This window comes from Squalius cephalus (assembly GCF_949319135.1).
Source record: "Squalius cephalus genome assembly, chromosome: 10".
NCBI lineage: Eukaryota > Metazoa > Chordata > Actinopteri > Cypriniformes > Leuciscidae > Squalius > Squalius cephalus.
In genome coordinates, this window is record NC_137131.1 from 43,966,467 (window position 1) to 43,985,847 (window position 19,381).

Consider the following 19,381-nt stretch of genomic DNA (forward strand, 5'->3'; position numbering starts at 1 on the left):
AGATTGATTACCAAAGCGCATATATATAATTAGCCTATTATTCTGGGATTCATATGCGGTACAGTATGTTCCTGCTGGATTCGCAGTGGAAAATGAAGCCGCCGAAGAGCGAGTCGCTTTTGCGGCGTTTTCCCGACATCTAGCGGCCACGTGGTGCAATGACACCCATCAACAATCAAAAACTCTCAAATGCAGTTTCAAGGCCATGTTCATGCAACTTCTGAACTTTGAGTTCTTTTGCGCAATACTGGAAGGATTTTCATTTTAAAAATGACCATCTGTTAGAAAAACTATTTATTGATACACAGCACCCTTTCGAAGTGTTATTCTGCTGCACCTTGGTTTAATAATCAGACAATCTGTATGTAAGTTCAACATTTTGTAACAGTATTTGTACTATTAAATTTAATAGTAAATTAATTTGTAATAATAATTCCTGCATTTGGAGGCGCACAGCTCACCATCACTGACCCACTTTACCCCCGTTTTGAGGGGAAATGCTTCATTCAATAATTCATGGCTTATCTTTAGCCAAATTTAAGCATACACACTTTGGGGTCATTCGTTGAAAGAAATGCACAAATGAATAAGAAAGCCCAAATATTAAATGTAATGGCTGTGTATTTACTGAGAAATTCAAGTGAGAGTCAAAATGACAATTTTCACCTGAGATTTGGGGCAAATTTACAGGGCGGTACAAATGAGTTTAGAAAGATGGCAGCATCACTATTTTATTTTTGCTCAGAGATTGGTAGGTCTATTAGTTAAATCTGTTGACTTTAGCAATATTTGTTGTATTATATGACAAACAGTCACAGTTCAAAAATGGGAAAAAGCACTTCTTGTGTTGTTTTGCCCCAAGTTTGCATGCCTGTAACTCAAGAACTATTAACAACATCTTAATATCTGATTCTTAACAAACTTTTCTTTTGATTTCTTCATTTGTAAGCCCCAATATGGTTCATTTCCAGAGCTATGGAGATCTCTATGTGGGTTCATGAGTAAATTGGTCAATTGTACACATTTTCAGTGGTTAAAAACCAAATGTGGGTCACTTTGCATTCAACTGATGCCTTTTTCATTTTAAAGAGGAATATCAGAAGAATTAATAATGTTTAAACTACAAATATATCTTGTTTTTTTCTATCAACACAATTGTATAGAACCCGAGTGCCATAAATGTTATTTTTGTAGTTTTTTTCAAAGTTTGCATGCCTGTAACTCAAGAAGTATTAAAGATATCTCAATATCCTTTTCAATTCTGATTCTTAACCAACTCTTCTTTTGATTTCTTAATTTTTAAGACCCAATATGGTTCATTTCCAGAGATATGGAGATCTCAATGTGGGTTCATGAGTAAATTGGTCAATTGTAAATTTTCAGTGCACAAAAACCAAATGTGGGTCACTTTGCATTCAACTGATGCCTTTTCTTTTAAAGATGAATATCTGAAGAACTAATAACGTCGAAACTACAAATGTATCTTGTTTTTGTTTTTTCTATCAACACAATTGTATAGAAAATACCTGTCTGAGTGACATAAATGTTCTTTTTCCAAAGTTTGCATGCTTGTAACTCAAAAACTATTAAATATATCTCAATATCATTTTCGATTCTGATTCCTAACAAACTTTTCTTTTGCTGTCTTAATTTTTAAGACCCATTATGGCTCATTTGCAGAGATAGGGAGATCTCAACGTGGCTCCATTTTCACTGGTCAAAATCCAAAATCTGGGTCACTTTTCAAACAGCTGATACTTACAGTCTGAAGAACAAATAATCCTGAAACTTGAAACATATCTTGTTTCCTTCTATAAAAACAACTGCATTCAACACACACCTGTGAAACCCTTCTGAAATTTGGTTGATTTGGTTGAACTGACCCTTTCTTGTGATGGACCTTTTCTAAACGCTTACTTGACAAAAGTTACGAGTTATTGAGTTAACTGAAAAGAGACTGTGTTTCGGCTCACTGAAATATGCATTGCTCTAAATCGCAGTCATATATCTCGTTCCCCACAGCTGTGGACTCAGTGGCAGAGAGCCAGAAATGAGTATTTGCAAGATGTTACAGTAGATTTACTCATTTGTTCCTTGCATCACTTGTTGACATGAAGCTCTGCAGTTACATCACAAAACTTTGATCGTGCAGAGACTTTATCACAAAACTTTTCCTCCTCTTCAGCCAATTACAGACTTGTTGACCCAAAAGAGTCGCAACAATTGGTTGTGTCCAAATGTCCCGTGAGAGAGACACTGAACTAAGGACAGGAGTTGAGTGATGGTCAGAGAGACTTCGGCGGAGACGTGGATCGTAGCAGGACGCCTCCACACTGTGGGTGAGTTACCAGTCAAATATTTCATAGTTTATCGTCATTTAAAGGGGTCATGACAATATCAGGTTCAGTTATGATTTTGGTAAAGTTTTGCACCAAAAAAAAAAAAAACTGACCAGATTTCTCAGACAGAAACTCTGGGTTTTACTGTCTCCTTTAACTTCTGCCGTCCTGATTGGCTAAAGTCACTGCATAGGAGAGAGGATCAGCGGATTGTGTGAGTACCGGTATGTGTCCTCAGTAGAGTTGGTGTTTTTAATGGATTATATGCACGATTGCTCCTGCGTTCAGTCTCTGTGGAAGCTCTGCGCTGTGTAGAAACTGTAGGCTAAATATTGAGGCAACAAATCTAAATCTTGAGGACGTGAAAGACAACAGGATAAAAGATCAGATTCACCTGAACGCTAAAGGTATTTAAAGCTTCTAGAACTCATACTAACATGTTATGTTTTAATATTGGCTAATATACTAAAATGTTAGGTTTACTGTTGCGCACTCTTAAAAATAAATTAATGGTTCCATGAGGAACCTTTATCATTTATGGAATCTTTCCATTGGATAAAGGGTTATTTTTAGTGTTAGTTATTAAAATCTAAAATAAACAATGGTTCTGTTTCAGACCTGAACTGTTCACACTTGTAGTTCGGTTCGCTTGGTTCATTTGATCCGGACCAAAAAATATATAATTTAGCCTTGTCCTGGTCCGCTTAGCATTCACATTGGCATTGTAACACCGAACCTAAAGGAATAGGGATTAGTCTTCTTTTATCACCTATATTTCGTGACCAAACTTACCTTACATCCAAACAATGCTGTGTTCTGGGATAAACGCGCTCTTGTACGTTCGTAGCTATGGTGGTATTTTGACCAGCTAAAACTCGTGAAGAGCTTATAAAGTGTGTAAAGGAGTCAAAACAGCGGCAGGAATCCGTCCGTCACACACACACACACACACACACACACACACACACACTTGGCTTGCTCAGTTGGGGATATTTTGGGAATATTTAATTTAATTTTATCAATCAATAAATTTCACTAGAAACAAACCTTGTTGTATTATTTTAATTTAATACTGTGAAGCTGCTTTGATAGAATCTGTATTGTGAAAAGCGCTATACAAATATACTTGACTTGACTTGACTTGACACACACACACACACACACAGATCTGCTGCGAGGAGAACCGGTTCTGACGCCTGTACTGAACTGTGATGGGCAACATCGTGACTATAATGATGAGAAAAACAGCTGTGCTTGAGCCGTCGGTCCTTTATAGGGACATCGGATCCTGTTTTTGGTTCTTAACATGTCTTTGGTCCGTATTGTGTTCATATATCATTCGAACCGCACAAGAGTTTGTTTGGAAGCGGATCGAGAACCATCTTTTCAGCTCTCGGTCCGCTTGTTTGGTTCGGATGGCAGCGTTCACACTTACTCAAATGAGCCTCACTAACAGAGCACTCGCACCAGAGTTGTGAACACAGCCTTAAAGCCTCTTTCGGGAACCCAAAGTGGTTCTTCAATGGCATCGCTCCTTTTGGAACCTTTTTTTTTTTGTGTAATATAATATAATATAATATAATATAATATAATATAATATAATATAATATAATATAATAATAAGTTGTGATCAACAGTTGACAGAAAAAGTTCGCTACTACCACAATTTCTGTGGAAGGTTATTGGAAGCTTGCATAGTTATGGAAGCTTTTTTTTTCCACCGTGGAAAAAATAGTAATTGCAGCTTTTTTCTCAGAATTGCTAGTCACAAAACGGACTTTAAATCTAACTCACAATTGCAAGTTTATGTCTTGCAATTCTGACTTTTTGTCTCAGAAATGTGAGATATAGGCTAGACTCCCAGTCCGGACTTTATAACTCATAATTGCGAGTTTATATCATAATTCTGAGGGGAAAGGTCAGAAATCCAGTTTATCTTTCTTTCTTTCTTTCTTTCTTTATTGTATTTATATAGCAAAATACATTGCAACTGCAGTTGCACCAATGTGCTTTCCAGAGATAATAAAATATAAATAAATACATAGACAACACAAAAACAACATAAAACAACAACAGAGAATTTTGTTTGAGAATTGAGTTAATAGATGAGTTTTTAACAATGATTTAAAACTCGAAATAGTCTGAGCCAATCTGATGTGGACGGGTAACAAATTCCACAGTTTCGGGGCAGCGATCGAGAAGGCGCGGTCACCCCGACGTTTTAATCTAGATCTTGGAATCGTTAAAAGAGACTGATCGGAAGACCGCAGGGATCTATTTGATGTATAACGTTTCACTAAGGAATCAAGATATGTAGGTGCCAAACCATTTAAGGATTTAAAAACAAACATTAAAAGTTTATATTCTACACGGAATATCTCGCAATTCAGATTTTTCTCCAATAATTCAGAATTGCAAGATAAATGCCAGAATTGAGAGATATAAACTCAGAATTGCAAGATAAATGTCAGAATTGTGAGATAAAAAGTCGCAATTACCTTTTTAAATTTTTTTATTCCATGGCTTTCATATGTAGAACTGAGATTTTTGCTAAAATAGAGTCCATCTATTCCTATGGGAGCCGAACAACACACGGGTAACTGTGGGATTGACAGAACACAGAAAAAAAAGAAAAAGAAAAAAAGCATAATCCTCCAACTAATTAGAGATATCTGCAATTATATTCTGATATTCAAGATCTGTAAAGGTTTGAACAAGATATCGTCAATTGACACGTCACGTAAGGTAGGCTAATAAGAGATGTCTCTTATTACATTTCTACTAGTCAAAATAACAAAAATGATGTCTCATTCTGAATCTGCTGTTGTGGCGTGAAATAGAGCATTTGTGAGTGGACGTCTCAGGTCTGTCACTGCAGTGACGCGCAGAAACACTGAGGTAACTGGGGAAGAAAACCGGAATGCAAAGAATGCGGTCTACATTTTTATACAATACCGTTGTTGAAGACGTAATTTGAAGCTAAACGCAGACATTCATGGTTGCAAGCCATTAAACGGACAGGCTAGACTGATTACGGTAATTACCGTAAATAGCCTACGAGATTTCAACTTGTAAAAAGCGTTCACGTTCTCGTATAGCTCGTAATTACAACTTGAAAGATGGGAATTTTCTGAGCGCTTCCATCTGCCATAGAAACGCATAATTCCCAGTCCGAAGATGTCGTGTCAATGTCACACGTTATCATCTTACAGTAAATTCGGTGTAAAAAACTATTGAGGTCATAGTTTTTGGGGGTGCTGTTGTACTTACTTTATATCCAGATGTGTTTCTATTATTAAAAAAATAAGAAACTCCTCTGAATACAATGTAGTGCAACATCACCTTTGACTATGACCTCAGTATTGAATTGACACATTTGACTGATTATAAACTTCATAAAAGCTGAATTCATGGCAAAGCTGTAGTACTGAATTACATTAGATCGTACAGGTGTGCCTAATAAAGTGGACACTAGTGTACACAACCTCCTTACTGTGAGGGTGTGTCATTCTCCTGGTCCTGTAATGAACTGGCTCCTATCACAGAAGTCCAGGGAGAGACGACACGAGATCATGCTGAAGGTAGATGGCCTGACAGAGATGGAGAGGTAACGTGTGCTAACTCTGGATGAGATGGCACTTACACCGAGTGTGGAGCTGGGAAGAGGGAAGCTTTATGGGGACGTGACATTACCTGGCCACACAGGAATGCCAACACATGCGTGTGTTTTTGTGTTGGCAGGGTCCACAACACGATGGAAGCAAGTTGTAGCTTACCATTACAGTGGCAACTCCACTAATGGGGCGATCTCCAAGCCCATCCTCAACATCACTGACAAGGCAGCCTCCATAGTTAACATCACCGCCGACATGGGCAGCCCTAATCGGGCAATGTGGAAGGCCTTTGGAGTGGATCAAAACAAAACATCTGTCCCACATCCTGCAAGACCAGACAAGAGGTTATACTTCATGCCAGACATCCCACATCTGGTTAAGAACTTGAAGAGCACCCCTGGTCTGTGAACAGACGTTTACGATTCCTCCAGATATGGTAGAGAAGGAGAACCTTGTCTTCAATGAGGTTTCAATTGGTCCACTAAAATATATGGTGGATTTTCAAGAGGGGATGACATTGAAAATTGCTCTAAATCTATCAAGTAAAACCCTTCAGTCCAGTCATTCTGACTCTGACTGCTACTGCAGAACTGTTACTTTCTCACTGCAGAGCCAAATTACGTCTAGCTCCTCCTCTTTGAATGTAATGGGTGGAGCTTGACGTCTAGCTCCTCCTCTCTGAATGTAATGGGTGGAGCTTGCGTCAAGCTCCTCCTCTCTGAAATAATGGGTGGAGCTTGCCGTCTAGCTCCTCCTCTATGAAATAATGGGTGGAGCTTGCCATCCAGCTCCTCCTCTCTGAATGTAATGGGTGGAGCTTGACGTCTAGCTCCTCCTCTCTGAATGTAATGGGTGGAGCTTGCCGTCTAGCTCCTCCTCTCTGAATGTAATGGGTGGAGCTTGCCGTCAAGCTCCTGCTCTCTGAAATAATGGGTGGAGCTTGCCATTTAGCTCCTCCTCTCTGGATGTAATGGGTGAAGCTTGACCTAGTCCAGCGCTGTGGACCTAATGGGTGGAGATATTAAACACCCGCTTTATGGGTAGGGTTACTCCGTGTCCTAACCAGATGTGATGCAATAAAATTCCAGTGACAAGCAATTTGTCTGTCCACAATAGACGTAAAACGACTACAAGTTGAGATGTGACAAAAACAATCACAGCCAATCAGAAGAGAGTGTGGGCGAAGTCTCTCTGCAGTCACACTGCAATCACAACGAAATGGATAAGCACTAGCACAACTTAATATTCAACAATATTATTGATCTGCCTGCATTGACACCATTATATGAGAACTGAATGAGCTGGACGATGACATTACTGTTTACTCCAGGCTGTATAGATAAATTAACTAAATTAATAACTTTTTTACAACAAAAATTAACCATCACTGAACGTAATTAAGCTGGAATGTGACGCTATTTTCTTCTAGAAACAAACTTTGTTGCATTATTTTCCTGTTATCACTGTAAATCTGCTTTATAAAAAATCGCTATATAAATAAAGGTGACTTGACTTGACTAGGGATGTAATGGTAAATGTATTGGTCCCAAAACGGCATAGTGCAGACATCACGGTTCGGTACAGTCAGATGCCAAATACAGTCAGTCACAGGCAATCCACACTCCAATCCAGAAGGAGGCGCGTGTGGTAATGCAATGCTGTTTGCTAACCGCCTCAACAGGAAAAAGAGCAGAAGAAGAAGAGACAATCAATGGCCCTGTCCCAAATGGAACCCTAAGCACTCGCAGTCTTCCTCTGAGTCCGCACTTTCGTGACGTAATGCTGCTTTGACTGTCGGGAAGAAGTCTGCTGCGGAGTCCCCATCAGCGCGGGCTCGGCAAAAGTGCGCATCAAGGGCGCAAATCGACCACATGGTGGCGGTCGCGAGCACCCTTCTGAGATCTAAAAATGAGAAATGGGACACACTGCGGCCATTGTAAGTCCACAAGACCGAAAGTGCACATGAAGTGTGCCATTTGGGACAGGGCCTATGTACCAACCCAAAACAAGAGTTCAGATGAACGCAAGAGCTCGCTAGTAGCCTATACACTGAGTTTCGGTTCATTTTTGTGACGCGCCCCACAAAGAGGCATCCTGTTTCTTTACTTTAATTTACAAAAGCAATGATTTGTTTTTATTGTGAGTGTACACAAATAAAAACAGATAAATAAAAACAGCGTAATATTGAACTTTGTGCATCCGCCAGTGTCACCGCATGTTAGCGAACATATGTGCAAAGAAAACAACAGTGTATGCTACACCCCTAATAAACACATAATCAAATTCATAAATATAACACCATTTTAACATTATTAAATATTCATAGCCTACTGAGTAACTGATACTGACTTTTGACATAGAAAACACTTGTTTGTTCACAGTTTGAATGTTCTTTTCCCCCCTTTTGTTTATTTTCAAGTTCTGAGGCGAATTTCATAGCTTTAAGTACGGCTTTAAAGGTCACGCAAAATGATATTCATTTCAAACTCACAAATGCACATAAACTGTACCAGAGATTTTCATTGCCATACTTTGTACGTTGTTCTTCTTCTAGCCGTACCGTCGCAGAAACAGAAACCGTTTGCCGTTTCCCGCGTCGCGTCTGGATAGCACACCCGTCTAGCTCCGCCCATTGGCTCTGCATCTGCCGCCAGAAAGTGTTAGCTCCGCCTACAAACAACACGTCATCGCAGTTTACGAACACCAAAATTGTATTTAGACTTTGCTCAGATCCATCCCGTTGCCTTAGCGCTAACTGACACGGAGAAAGCTACTGGATGGACGTCTTCATTAATTATTAAATAATATTTATCCATATATCCAGTATGTAACGCTGTGATTTCAGAGCCTGGAGAAACATGCAATTACACATAAAAAACGTAAAACAGTGCAAATAAATGTGTGTCTGAGAGGTTTAATGCTTCAGATTCAAAGCAGTCAGTCAAATTAAACATTTTCAAGTATTACTGGTATTAAAAGGTAATGAATGAGTAATGGCATGCATTAGTGTTGCTTGTGTGTTAGTGCAGGTTAACTAACTCATGGCATTAATGTAACAGTCCACAAGCTGGCAGTGTTGCATTATTACAGAGAGAGATCATGGTGACGATGCTCTTCACTGAGACAGTGCATGAAACACTTCTCTTAAAATATGGCAAATGTTGCACCAGACGAGACCTGTACAAGTCGAGATGTATTAACATCTTATTTAGATTTTGAGTAAGTAAATGTGGTTTTATATGTGTTCGTTCCAATTTCAACCTCAACATAAACTTCTACTACTTAGTATAATTTAAAAACCTGCTTGTCCGCTCTGCAAACTCATTTTGACATGTGGCCCAGTTACTTTTTTGTTTTCATATTTTTTTTTTATAATTTCTGTATAATGCAGTTTGAAATTACCTGAATGCACAGGACCTTTATTATACAATTCTCAGACAAAATGGCGAATGACAAGTTTCCAAGGCAGGATTGGTTAAGCAGAGCTTAGCAAAGATATTTCTTGCATATTGCATGACTATTTCTTACATCTGTAAAGTAATTGTCTCTATAGCAAGAATGTTACTATTGGCGTTCTTGGCAGTCAAAAAGCTAAATTCAAATATCTCCATCTTCCTATAGTAAAAAATCAGATTGAAAATCTTTAAATGAGATTTGACCTATTGATTTGATAGTAAAACAGTTGTTTACAGTTATATTATGTCTAGTATGATGATGATGATATGATATAACTAAGACAGTCTTAAACGCAAAGTTGAGATGTTGTTGCCCAGTGTCGTCGGAGAAGATGCACGAGAGATGGCGTATTTTCCCCGGGTTTAATAACATGACTTAAACTCCACACTCATCCACATACACGGGGATTGAGTGAGAAAAAGTATTCAACTTATAGAAATGGAAATAAAAGAAAGAGTACAAAAGTCGGTAGAGCGGTTATCTCTTCTCCTCACATCTATTACTGACGCTCAACGCACATGCGCAGTTCTCATCGTACCTCAGATTACCATAAAAGCACAAAGTGACCATTACAGTTACAGTAAGTTCATTCACAAATACAAAACCATAGTTCAGAAACAAAACCTTTACAATCACACACACACACACACACACACACACACACACACACACACATTTTAACTATTTAAGTCCACTTAAAAGAAATGATTTACAGGGACATAAATACTATAGATGCAGTCAAATACATGTACAAAATCATGGACCAGTGCATACAGCAGATCTTCACAATATTAAGCGTCACTCAGTTGTTATGCATACAAGTTACACCGTCTCCGCCAGATATGAGCCTATAGTAGCAGACAGAGCACAGAACTTTGCTAGTCATTAGCCCTCTTTTTGGGCATCCCAAGTTGTTGAAGCCCTCTTACAACCAGCCTGTGTGTGTGTGTGTGTGTGTGTGTGTGTGTCCTAAGCTGCCGAATATGAACACAAGTAATCAGCTCTGATAACCAAATTCTGAGATGATGTTTAGGAGTGGTTGATATTTAATAATCTTAGTCATAAAGGCTTCTTCCATAGAGTCAAAGGAACATGCATCCTCCAAAACACACACCTCACTGATCTCCTCATTAACCACAACCACATCTGGTGTATTAGCAAACAAATGTGAAAAGGTTTAAGAGTTATTACAATACTGAAACATGAATGTTTGTACATTACTGAAGATGAGAAATGGCTTGATATGTCCTTCACTATTATAAGGTCCACTATTCTGTCATGGCGTGCGATGTGCATAGCATGGCAGCCATTCACGATAGGTGGCGATGTTTCAGTGATCTGTTCACACACAAAATCAAAACCCCAAGCATTGGTTTAATTTTTATGTAACTTATTCAACTCTAATACAGCTTGATGCACGAAGGAATGCTTTAATCTAATTAGATTATATCTTGGGACCGTGTAACACCGATTGGATGGTAAAAGTACAAATTAATTGTACAACACATGATTCGGTTCTGAGACAGTAATGTTGGCCAACCTCATGATAATAAAACTCTTATACTTTTGAAGTGGCTGACCCACAATCTTAGAGCACATTTTTAGTTGGTTCAACGACTTTATTTTTAAACTGACAGACAAATTCATGTAGTCTACCATAGAGTTACAGTACTGCAAAACACTCATGATCACACATCAGTTTTCTTGCTCCAAAAGACCTCAGCCGGCGAAGAAAATAAATTCTCATGCACTGATTTTTACAGATACTGTCTGGTCATTGAGACAGTGGTGACAGGATGCATGTAACTTTGCAACAAAGCGGTCTGTTAAAAACACAATTTTATGACATGGCAGTATGTCCCAAAACTTGCTTACTCTTCTGCTACACACTCAAAAGTATGTACTTTTTCATTCACAACAAATAAAAAGATACTTCAAGGGCAGAGCACAACTAGGCGAATGCAGCTAACAAGTCATTTTGGCTGCTAAATGCTTTTTTTACATTCAGGAGGAATTTTTGATGTCTGCACCTTACAGTATGCTTCAATAGTACAGTAATAAAAGTATGCATTTGGATTGGATTCCTCATGTCATGACCCCTTTAACTCAGAAACAGACTTTTGAAATCATTGTTAGATATGGCTTTTGGTTTTGAAGTATCTCTGGCTGATCTTGAATGCATGTAGATATAACAGTCTTTCTCGTTCACAGCTTATTTCATCATCATTCCTCATGGAAAACATCTCGGCTTTGAATCTGAACTCCACCATCTCCGGGTGGCAGCGTCCGCTGTGGTACCAGTATGATTCCTGTGCCGAGGCTCCTCACTGGTTTATCTTCTACTTTAGTGTCAAAATATTAAACCTGTTTGCAGGATTCCCAATGAACGCCCTCGTGATGTGGCAGATTCTGAAGAAGAAGAGCGAAGGATCGACGTCAGACATCTTTATTTTCAACCTCTCGGTCCTGGACGCCTATTTCGGCCTCATGACGCCAGTGGACATGATTAACCGGCTGTACTTAAACGATCCCAAGATCTGGTATTCCCAACGTTTTGCCTACGGGCTGAAAGACGTGACTCCGTTATTTCTCACCTGTATTTGTCTGGACAGGTACGTCGCTGTGGTCCATCCCATTCTATTCACCGGGATCCGTGATAATCGCTTCCGAATCGGCGTCTCCGTGGTGGTTTGGGGACTCATCCTGGCCTACTCGTTGACCAAATGCATTTTAGGCGTCTTGAGTGTGAACGAAGTCTTCAGCGGAGTCATCCTCGCTGCCTTCTTCCTCATGGTGTTCTGCAACCTGTCCATCATCTGGGTCCTCAGGAAAAGTGTGGCAGGGAAAGAAGTCATGAACCCGGTGAAGAAGAGAGCCTTCAAAATGGTGTCTATCGTCCTCGCCATCATCGTGGGGAACTATCTCCCTCCGGTTGCTCTCCTGCCATTTGCATCAACCTTCTCGTTCGTGACGCTCCACTGCAAGGTTCTTCTCGCCGTGTTCTCCATCATGGACTTGAGCTGCACCATCGAGCCTTTGCTCTACATCTCTAAGATGGAGCGATCCGTGTTCTGTCCCTGCCTCGAGAGTCCCTCCAAGAAACCCGTCAACGTTAGCGTCTGAAACGAACCAGCGTATGAATTTGTGTGTGTGATTCTAGAACGTGTATTTGTCTAATTCTCAACAGGTCTGTCATGACTGGTCACTGAAAGTAGGGGAAAACACAACATTAAATGCATATAATAAAACAAAACTAAGCAAAATAGATAGACTCATCACCTTTATAAACAAAAGAGAAAAATACTCATATCTTTAGCCACTAGCCGCGTTTCCATTACCCTTCAAATTGCGCAAATTGAAATTGCGAATTGAAAATATGCCCAATGGAAAAACGTCAATTTCGCAGAAACTCATATTTATGGTAAAAAAAGTTTCTATGCTCGCATGAGGGGGTTTTTCAGGCAATTCGAAAAATAACTATTTCGCAAAACTGCAATGGAAACAGTTTTTGCGCATTTACAGTCACCTGACGTAGATGACGCGGTGTGTTTGGACTGAATACGAGACAGAGCTCTTTATTAAATTCATAAAAGACAGAAGAATTACAGGGATAATGGATTCCAAACCTCAAAGAAATGCCACAATCAAGAGTTTGAAGCAGAAATGAGGGAGAAACACCTCATATGTGCCGCTCTCAAGTTTAATAAGGGTCGTTCCTCACCATTAATGCTTGGATAACACACATACATCTCCTTCGATTAATAATAATGGCCAGTGTAGTGGCTGGGATATACGTAAACCTACCAACATCCGTCGCCATGATTTTTGGAATGACTTATTGCGAAAGGAAAAAATTACGTTTTAGTCGCATAACATCGGTTAATGGAAATGCCGTCATTTCGCAATAGTTTTTTGTCGACATTTAGAAAAAAATAGCAAAAGTTTTGTGCAAATCTCTAATGGAAACGCGCCTACTGATGTCAAAGGTTGTTTCCATCAAACTCTACAGTATTTTAGCACAAATGTGTCTAATTAAATTAAGATTTATTTTTACATGGACAAGGTAAGCAAAACTACACAGAGTCAATAAAATATGACATTGAATGAACATGATTTGAGCTGAACACACTTGAAACCACTTCTATTTTTCTCTTTGGTTTAAGTCAAACTCTGTCCTTGAGAGTCACTGTCCTGTAGACTAGAGTTTAACTCCAACTTTCTTCAACACACCTGCCTGCAAGTTTCTAGTATGCCAAGGAAGACCTTGATTAGCAGGTTCAGGTGTGTTTAATTGGGGTTGGATCTGAACTTTGCAGGACAGTGGCCCTCCAGGAGCAGGATTGGACATCCCTGGCTTCAGTCATGTTAATAATTTTGCATCTTACTTGGCCTTTTCAGGGTCTACTCATAATGTCAGTGCATTTTAATGTTTAATTTTAGTACTGTGATATATGACTCTGGGGTTTGGGTTTATGTATAGCCATGGTTTGAAATGCTGATTTTAGCAAAACCCGTTTAGAGGCACTTATTTAAAGAACTGCTTATCATTAACATGTTGACTTCATGAACGTGTGCCAGTTGTCTGAGTGTGTGTGTCGTGTTTGCCCAGATGTGACCCTGTTTGCCTTTTTCTCTGCAGCTCATTCATAACATTTCATTCCTTGTGACTCTTTTCTGATTGACCGTTAGACTCTGAGAAGATGAAGCTACAGTGAACAGAGCTGGACTTCACTTTCTTCTTGTTTTCTTCAGATCACCTGATTCTTTTATTTCTCACAGATTAGAGACCAAGTGTCCCGGTGAATAATTAAGAACTTAACGCACCACTAATTAAGATGTTAATTAAAATACCTAGGGATTAATTAGGAACGGGCTGAGGTGACACAGATGGTACGAGCTTGTAATTGTGTAACTAGATGATGCTACGAGATTAATTAACATGAAAAACATTTACAGTAGATGCTCACGAGCGCTTGTGTTGTCATTGATCTCTGGCTACTGGAGATGGTTTTATTGACCAGAGCAATAAGGAAAAGAAATATAAATATTTGTTGTATTTATTATGCATAAAGGAACTCCAAAAATGATGTACTTACATGTCTGTTTATTTATTCTTCTGTTCTGAACTATAGCAGCCATGTGTAAATACTCTGAAATATCAGAATAACAAGAGAGACGGATTTATCTTCATTTGAACACGGTGAAAACTGTAAAGCACACAGGTTTGACACACAGCCCTGTATGAAACCCCTCTGAAACATTCACAAAACTTCACAGCTTCTCATGAAATGAACACTATGTAAATGAGTACTTGAACACCAAAGAGAAAAATATCTATTCAATCCCAAACTCCACTCACTTGCTTTTAGCTCAGAAAATTAAAACTGAACATGAAACAATAAGGGTCTGCCAAATGCATAAATGTTGTGTAACGCACAGAAGTGGAAACCAACGAAAGGTTTACTAATATCCCATCCATTAAAACCTCCTGGATTCACATGAAATCTGAGCGAGTGACATGCATGTATAAAAAATTCAAATGCATGAATACACAGCACCTGAATGAAATGAAATGTGAAAGAAACTCACTGTTGTCAGTCATTAAACATTTGCACCAAATACTAAACTGATATTCAACCCTAAAGTGTGTGAGAAATGAGAATGCAAAAGTTAATAGATCAGTCACTGGATGGAGTATCTGTATGAAAACACAAAAGCAGTCAAACTAAATTTGAAGTTAGTTGAAACTGTAATGCTTTGATTGAATTCACTGAAATGCTTATTGCTCTAAACCGCAGTCATGGGCTCATATATCTCGTCCCCCACAGCTGTGGACTCAGTGGCAGAGAGCCAGAAATGAGTATTTGCAAGATGTTACAGTAGATTTACTCATTTGTTCCTTGCATCACTTGTTGACATGAAGCTCTGCTGTTACATCACGAAACTTTGATCATCCCCTTCCATCGAACTGCAGACTTCATCACGAACTTTTCCGCCAGACCCTCCTCTTCATCCAATCACAGACGAGTTCTTCTGCTACACACCTTCTTGTTGACCCAAAAGACCCGCAACAATTGGTCGCGTCCAAAACGTCCCACCTCTGTCTCCCGCGGGATAAGCTTTTAATGGAGCGCCCCGAGAGAGGCGCTAAACTGAGGACGCGTCTAAGTTGGGTGACGGTCAGAGAAACGTCGGGAGAAACCGACAATCGAACGGAACTGTAGCGGGAGAGATTTCTGTGCAATAATTTATGAGGTTCTCATAAACAAACCTTTGAAAGGTCGTCACTTTGTTTTGCTGCTGAACAGTCGCTCTCGTCGAAGAACCGACGCTCTAATTCACAGCTAATCATCATTCCTCATGGAAAACATCACAGATTTAAACCTGAACTCCACCGCTCCTGGGTGGCAGCGTCCGCTGTGGTACCTGTTCGAGGCGTGTGCCGAGGCTCCTCACTGGTTTATCCTCTACTTTGGTGTTAAAGTATTAAACCTGGTTGCAGGAGTGCCATTAAACGTCCTCGTGATGTGGCAGATTCTGAAGAAGAAGAGCGAAGGATCGACGTCAGACATCTTTATCTTCAACCTCTCGGTCCTGGACGCCTATTTCGGCCTCATGACGCCAGTGGATCTGGCAAACCGGCTGTACTTCAGCGATGACACAATCTGGTACTCCGTGCGTTTCGCCTACGGGCTGAAAGACGTGACTCCGTTATTTCTCACCTGTATTTGTCTGGACAGGTACGTCGCTGTGGTCCATCCCATTTTATTCACCGGGATCCGTGATAATCGCTTCCGAATCGGCGTCTCCATGGTGGTTTGGGGACTCATCCTGGCCTACTCGTTGACCAAATGCTTTTTAGGCGTCTTGAGTGTGAACGAAGTCTTCAGCGGAGTCATCCTCGCTGCCTTCTTCCTCATGGTGTTCTGCAACCTGTCCATCATCTGGGTCCTCAGGAAAAGTGTGGCAGGGAAAGAAGTCATGAACCCGGTGAAGAAGAGAGCCTTCAAAATGGTGTCTATTGTCCTCGCCATCATCGTGGGGAACTATCTCCCTCCGGTTGCTCTCCTGCCATTTGCATCAACCTACTCGTTCGTGGCGTTTCGGTGTAAGATCAGCCTCGCCGTGTTCTCCATCATGGACTTGAGCTGCACCATCGAGCCTTTGCTCTACATCTCTAAGATGGAGCGATCCGAGTTCTGTCCCTGCCTCGAGAGTCCCTCCAAGAAACCCGTCGACGTTAGCGTCTGAAGCGTAGCATGCGTGATTTAAGGCTGTCTGTGTCTCAGTGGTTCTCAACTGGAGGGTTGTGAGCCAAAACAAGCCCTCAAGTCTGTTGTAATGGGGCCATAAACAATCGCTGCATTTACTCGACAAGTCTTAATGCACAGATCCCATCTTTTGACCATATCCGATTTTTTTGGCCCATCTGTTTACATTCACTTTAGACAGGACTGGAATCTGATATTTGTGTTTCCATTAATTCCCACCCAAAATGATTTTCGGTGATCGTTTTACACTATGCACATGGTACACCCTGGTTTTGAATGGCCGTGCTATTAAAATTATTAAGTGAGTATCCTAATAGTGAAGCTTGTTGGTTTAATTAATAACAGTGAAGTTATCGCGTCATTGCTGAGAAATATAATGTATCTTTCAGTAGTGAAGCTGTATTACTTATTAAAGTCACGGGCAGAGTTTGGAAACCAGCTCCTGAATGTTTCTGTTTACGCAATTTCTTTTCTTTACAAAGATAAATATAAAGTTCCACCTCAATATAAAGCTGTGAGCGAGCGAGTACAGGCGCGTCTGCCTCATAACACAACATTAAAAAGCTATTTTTGTGAATAAACGTGTCGTCCTCGTCTTGTAGTGGCTTTTAATTCAAAGGGGGAATCGGATATGCGTGTTTAGACGTGGTTCGTATGTCCAGATATCGGATATGAATCTGATTTATCGGATCTCTGATGAATCTGGATCTCGTGCGGATTTTTGTGATTACACATGTGTGCAACAAATCCCGATCTATTTCAGATGTGAGAAAAAGATTGGATATTTAGTGCCAGTGTAAACACAGCCGGGTCAGATACAATACAATAAAACTAACCATATATAACCAATATGACAGCAGAATAAATCATTAACTTTACCAAGCGAGCAGAAAACTCTTGCTATAGTGCTGTTGATGTCAAAGATCGGATGTGTATCGAACTACACACTATTTTGGCACAATTTTATGTTACCAGGTAAAAGTCAAATTCAGCAGATGGACATCGGCCTCATCCTCAAACACCACGAACGAAACATCAAGACAAAGAAAATACAGCACAGATGACATTAAACCCGCTCACAAAGAGAGTGAATATGATGTGAGGTTAACACACTGTCTGTGCAATGAACTATTTGCATTAAACCACTTTTCAATGCAGTTCATATAAGGCCTATTAAGGGTTCTCTTACTATAATATTAACGCATTTCAATGTTTGCTTGCTACTGATGTAAAGCTCTGCAATGTGTTGTTGATGTAAAATCTTGACTCTGATTTTAGCAAAAGCCACTTATTTAAAGAACTGCTTATCATTAACATGTTGACTTCATGAACGTGTGCCAGTTGTCTGAGTGTGTGTGTCGTGTTTGCCCAGATGTGACCCTGTTTGCCTCTTTCTCTGCAGCTCATTCATAACGTTTCATTCCTCGTGACTCTTTTCTGATTGACCGTTAGACTCTGAGAAGATGAAGCTACAGTGAACAGAGCTGGACTTCACTTTCTTCCTGTTTTCTTCAGATCACCTGATTCTTTTATTTCTCACAGATTAGAGACCAAGTGTCCCGGTGAATAATTAAGAACTTAACGCACCACTAATTAAGACGTTAATTAAAATACCTAGGGATTAATTAGGAACGGGCTGAGGTGACACAGATGGTACGAGCTTGTAATTGTGTAACTAGATGATGCTACGAGATTAATTAACATGAAAAACATTTACAGTAGATGCTCACGAGCGCTTGTGTTGTCATTGATCTCTGGCTACTGGAGATGGTTACATTAGGGCATGAAATATCAATATTAGCTAGATGTGTGATTCATAAAGGAACTCGTTTAACAATATACTCACGTCTGTGTTCAGTTATTCTTCCTTTCTGAACTGTAAATACTCTGAAATATCAGAATAACAAGAGAGACGGATTTATCTTCATTTGAACACAGTGAAATCTGTAAAGCACACAGGTTTGACACACAGCCCTGCATGAAACCCCTCTGAAACATTCACAAAACTCTGTGCTCGCGGTCAAAAATGACCATGAATGTACTATATTTTAGTTTGATAATGTTTTTTATTTAATATTTTGTATTTTTAGCGGATTTAATAGTACTAAATTATATTTACATATAATATATTATATGTAATTATAATCCATTTTTTGAGCATTGACCTAAACATTTTATTTCCAACTTAAACTGTGGTAAATCTTGAATGCTTTAAAGCACAGACTGAAGTTTGATCTCTGTTCAAAGACTTGGCAGATTAATAATGGCAGATTATTGCTGAAGTGAAAAAAAGTTTAAAAAAGTGAACTAGAAAAAAGTAACAGAATTTTACATGTTTTGTTATGAAAAATGTACAAAAATACTATTTTAAATTTTTATATGAAATATATATTTTCAAAATCAAGTTGTTTTCCAAATTTGAGGTTGATATCTCCATAAATGATCTTTCAGTGAGAGTGTGTTCAGCTGCAGTACCAAACGCTTCCACTAGAGGAAACTCGTCTCCCATTCATTCCAATGCGCTCATACATTGTATTGTATTGTATTTTAACAATACAAGAGTGACTATTTTTTTCAGGACCATTTAACCTGTTCGAATCATGTCCATGATAATTAGTTATTACTATAAACATTTCAGTGATCAGCGCTGGGTAATTCTGGCCCAGATCTCTTGAAGACTCTCCCTGCTGGCCGGCGGTCC

General features: G+C 39.5%; 3 protein-coding genes across 3 annotated transcripts in view; 2 read left to right on the forward strand and 1 right to left on the reverse strand.

Annotated features, from left to right (window-relative positions):
- Positions 1-18,681, forward strand: part of LOC307165431 (G-protein coupled receptor 4-like) — a 706,289-nt gene extending 687,608 nt beyond the window's left edge. The window contains exon 2 of the mRNA XM_079883039.1: positions 13,118-18,681. Within this exon, the coding sequence (XP_079739165.1) occupies positions 15,770-16,660 (891 nt within the window). The 5' untranslated portion in view covers positions 13,118-15,769 and the 3' untranslated portion in view covers positions 16,661-18,681. The remainder of the gene's footprint in view (positions 1-13,117) is intronic.
- LOC307165430 (somatostatin receptor type 2) lies at positions 105-14,498 on the forward strand. The gene is made up of 3 exons (XM_079883038.1): positions 105-365; positions 2,186-2,339; positions 11,621-14,498. The coding sequence occupies exon 3, from the start codon at positions 11,642-11,644 to the stop codon at positions 12,530-12,532; it is 891 nt and encodes a 296-aa protein (XP_079739164.1). The 5' UTR covers positions 105-365; positions 2,186-2,339; positions 11,621-11,641; the 3' UTR covers positions 12,533-14,498.
- A 187-nt stretch (positions 18,682-18,868) lies between the features above and the next one.
- The window catches only part of LOC307166064 (uncharacterized protein), a 2,997-nt gene continuing 2,484 nt past the window's right edge, over positions 18,869-19,381 (reverse strand). Inside the window, exon 2 of the mRNA XM_079884179.1 lies at positions 18,869-19,381. This exon is cut by the window's right edge and continues 886 nt beyond it. Coding sequence (XP_079740305.1) covers positions 19,322-19,381 — 60 coding nt within the window. The 3' untranslated portion in view covers positions 18,869-19,321.

Excerpts from the sequence above, each read along its gene's own strand:
- LOC307165430 (XM_079883038.1), top strand. The coding sequence starts at position 11,642 with ATGGAAAACATCTCGGCTTTGAATCTGAACTCCACCATCTCCGGGTGG.